This window comes from Haliaeetus leucocephalus, unplaced genomic scaffold (assembly GCF_000737465.1).
Source record: "Haliaeetus leucocephalus isolate CR32 unplaced genomic scaffold, Haliaeetus_leucocephalus-4.0 Scaffold184, whole genome shotgun sequence".
NCBI lineage: Eukaryota > Metazoa > Chordata > Aves > Accipitriformes > Accipitridae > Haliaeetus > Haliaeetus leucocephalus.
Window position 1 is genome coordinate 1,694,199 of NW_010972620.1, and position 3,008 is coordinate 1,697,206.

A 3,008-nucleotide genomic window follows, 5' to 3' on the forward strand; every position below is an offset into this window, starting at 1 on the left:
CGCCCGCCGCAAGCCCCGCCCCCGGCCGCCATTTCCTCAGCCCTCCTCTTTTCCCGCCCTCGGCCGCCCTGGCGGGGCTCCAGCTGCCTCCCTCACACCTTCTGTGGTATCTGCCAGCCTGCTTTCCAGCGGTAACTGGGGGGTGAAAAAAAAAAAGGCTTTTGAAAAAAATATAGTCTTTTTTCATTGCCTGCGCTATCTCGCTTTCTAAGTCACAAGGCACGGTTTACGTTGCGGTGTTACACAAAAGGAGGTGGCCCTGCTGGCAACGGCCTCCCGAAGTCACGGCCAGAAGCTGCACCCCTGAACAAAGGCTAAAATACAGACCTCCCTACAGAGCACGCAGAAAGGCTGGTTTGTGCCTGAAAGGCGGCCTGAGTAAGGTGAGGAGTATTGATAAAGCGTAACAGGTATTGCTGAGTAACTCCATGCATCAACAAGTTTACTGGCGAATTAAAAGATCTCTTTTTCAAGTTTGGATGAACAATGGTACCTGAATACCACGTACGGAAGGCATAGTGCGCAAACTCCGCTAATGGCACAGAGCAGCTGCTGATGAGGAAGAAGAAACAGATTAGGAAGAAGAAAACTTTCAAAATACCTGGGATAACTACAGGAGCACCAGAAACTGCTAAAAGAAAACGTGCAGTCCTGGGAGAGAGGCCAGGCCCGTCAAGGATCACGCCTGGCTAGGGAACACACCAAAGGGTAGCCTATCATATGATTTTCATAAAGTCAAAGCACACACTTTCAATATACTTGGCTATCGTGTAGAAAGAGACATGCGGAGTCAGCCTGTAAAAGCTGCTCCCGACAGAAAATCGTCTGATTCATTCAAGCCTGGAGGGCTTTCAGGAACTTCAGAGAGATTCTAAAAAGTGAAGCAGGCTCCCAAAGAGCAAATGCTGTTCTAAAACAGCGATAAATACCAGGTAGTGCACCTGCAGTCCCCTGCCAGAGTGCAGATGCCCCCCAGGGAAGGCTCTGCAAGGCCTTAGGATTGGCACTGGCTCCGGCTACACGGCACAGGCAGCCTGCGGATGCTGGGGAGCTGCCACCCAGACCTGGGCGGTGTCTCTGGTACTCATCTGACAGACTTTTAAATTAGTTTTATGAAGACAAGAAAAGGACTTGTTCAGCACTATAAATAGCTTAATGAAGACTCTACTGAATGTATCACCGTGGTTTGAAATGGAAACAACTAGGCTGCCAGAGACAGTTCAGAACACAGACCGAACTAAAATACCGTCATATAAATCAATAGTGTGGCCTGATGGAGAACACTGTGTACAATACCGCTCACCGGATCTCCAAGGGAGACCGGGGACACAAGGACATGAAGACACTCCCAAGTGAAGAGAGCCTGAAAAAGCAAAGTTGCTTTTTTTCCCCCTTTTTTTAACTCTAGAATGGAGGCTCATGCAATAGAGTGGAAAGGGATCAGTGTTACAGGGATACAGTGATGGTGCTAAAGCTTCCAAACAGTGACTGCGTCTTGTTCTTAGTTTTAACTATTTTTCTGTTTAGCAATAAACTCTGATTACAAGCCAACGTTAAAAGTAAATTTTTAAATATGTTGTGTAACAGTTATAAAGCTTTCTGGTAGCCATGCAAGATGGTTAACATGGACAGTATGCAAAAAGAAACCAAGCAAAAAGTGTACAGAAAGAAATGTACCAAACCAGACATTCAAAAGATAAGAACAGACTGTCTTTAGTCATCATAAACAGACTTCCTCTCCACCTCCCTATGTATTTTTTGAAAAATTATGCTTGGATATACTTAAGAAACAAGTGTGAGACAGCCGGGGCTGCAGAGGGTCACAGCTACAGTGATGATGTCATCAATGATCTAGCTGCAGAGGTGTGCCTTTCTGCTGAAAGACTGAAAAGCATACTGTGTTCAATGCCTTACGTGGAGATGCACTATTCTGGCGTGTACTTCTCCAAAATACCCCGTTAGTCACGCGTTCACTTGCTGCTGTTCTACTGCTTTTGCTACTGCTGTTACAGGACTTTTGTGCGTAATTCACACACCTTTATAGAGCTTCTATTGTCCCTCCATATGCCAATAGAAATTTTCATATCAGTGGTTTTGAAAAATATACACTGGCACTAGTGGTACAATAGTATGAATACATTGCTATTACTATTGCTCTTAAGAGGAGCGGGTGAGTTCCTCTGCAGTAGTTCCCCAAGTTTTTAAGATCAAGAATGAAATCTGCAGCTGACGGTGACTACGTGCACACAGAAGGGCCTTTCTGCATAACTGCCCCTGAGTACAATTTCTGAACCGGCTGAACAAGCTGCAAAGAGCAAAGGCTCAGCACACGGTGATGACTTCTTTGCCAAAATGTTCTCCTGCACTGAACTACTTAGTTAACCTAAAAGCTTCAAGTCTGTCAGCCAAACGGCTTCATGGAGCTCCGCAAGCCGGCTTCCCGACTTGGAGGGCCACCGCCACCCACCACCGAGGCTCCGATCAAGCCAGGGACTGCCCGCAAGTGACGGGTACGCGGGGCTGGCGGCACCCACCCCCGGACACCCCGTTGTGACCGGCCCCTGCCTCTGCGGCGACCCTAACCTGGTGCCTGCACCCTCACCCCTCCGCCCCCGAACCTCCAGCCGGGACGCCCGGCACAGCACGGGATGTCATTTGGGCGCTAACAGCGGAAACCAGCCACGCCGTTAGCCTGAAGCCACGGCTCCCCGCCGGCCGCCTCACGATCGCCTCACGATCGCCTCACCGGCCCCGCCTCCGCCGCCAACGGCCCCGCCGGGAGGGAGGGAGGGGTTTCCGCTTCCGCCGACGTCAGCGCGCGCGGGTGACGGGCCGCCCTCCCTTTCCGGCCTCGCAGGCTGCCTGGCTGGAGCACGGAGCGAGCCGCCGCCGCTGCCGCCGCCCTGTGAGGAGAGGCCGCCGCCATCATGCCGGTGTACTTCCAGCGGCCCGAGAATGCCCTGAAGCGGGCGAACGGTCAGTGCGGGCCGCCCCCCTCCCCCCCCCCC

At 51.3% G+C, this 3,008-nt stretch overlaps 2 protein-coding genes across 4 annotated transcripts in view; one reads left to right on the top strand and one right to left on the bottom strand.

Moving 5' to 3' along the window:
• FAM45A (family with sequence similarity 45, member A) overlaps positions 1-2,926 on the bottom strand; it is a 10,352-nt gene extending 7,426 nt beyond the window's left edge. The window contains exons 1-2 of the mRNA XM_010564974.1: positions 2,736-2,926; positions 447-552 (exon numbers count right to left, since the gene is read on the bottom strand). Of these exons, the coding sequence (XP_010563276.1) occupies positions 447-552; positions 2,736-2,926 (297 nt within the window). The remainder of the gene's footprint in view (positions 1-446; positions 553-2,735) is intronic.
• The window catches only part of EIF3A (eukaryotic translation initiation factor 3, subunit A), a 35,589-nt gene continuing 35,426 nt past the window's right edge, over positions 2,846-3,008 (top strand). For all 3 annotated transcript variants that reach the window (XM_010564691.1, XM_010564693.1, XM_010564692.1), the window contains exon 1: positions 2,846-2,976. In XM_010564691.1, the coding sequence (XP_010562993.1) occupies positions 2,928-2,976 (49 nt within the window). In that variant the 5' untranslated portion in view covers positions 2,846-2,927. The remainder of the gene's footprint in view (positions 2,977-3,008) is intronic.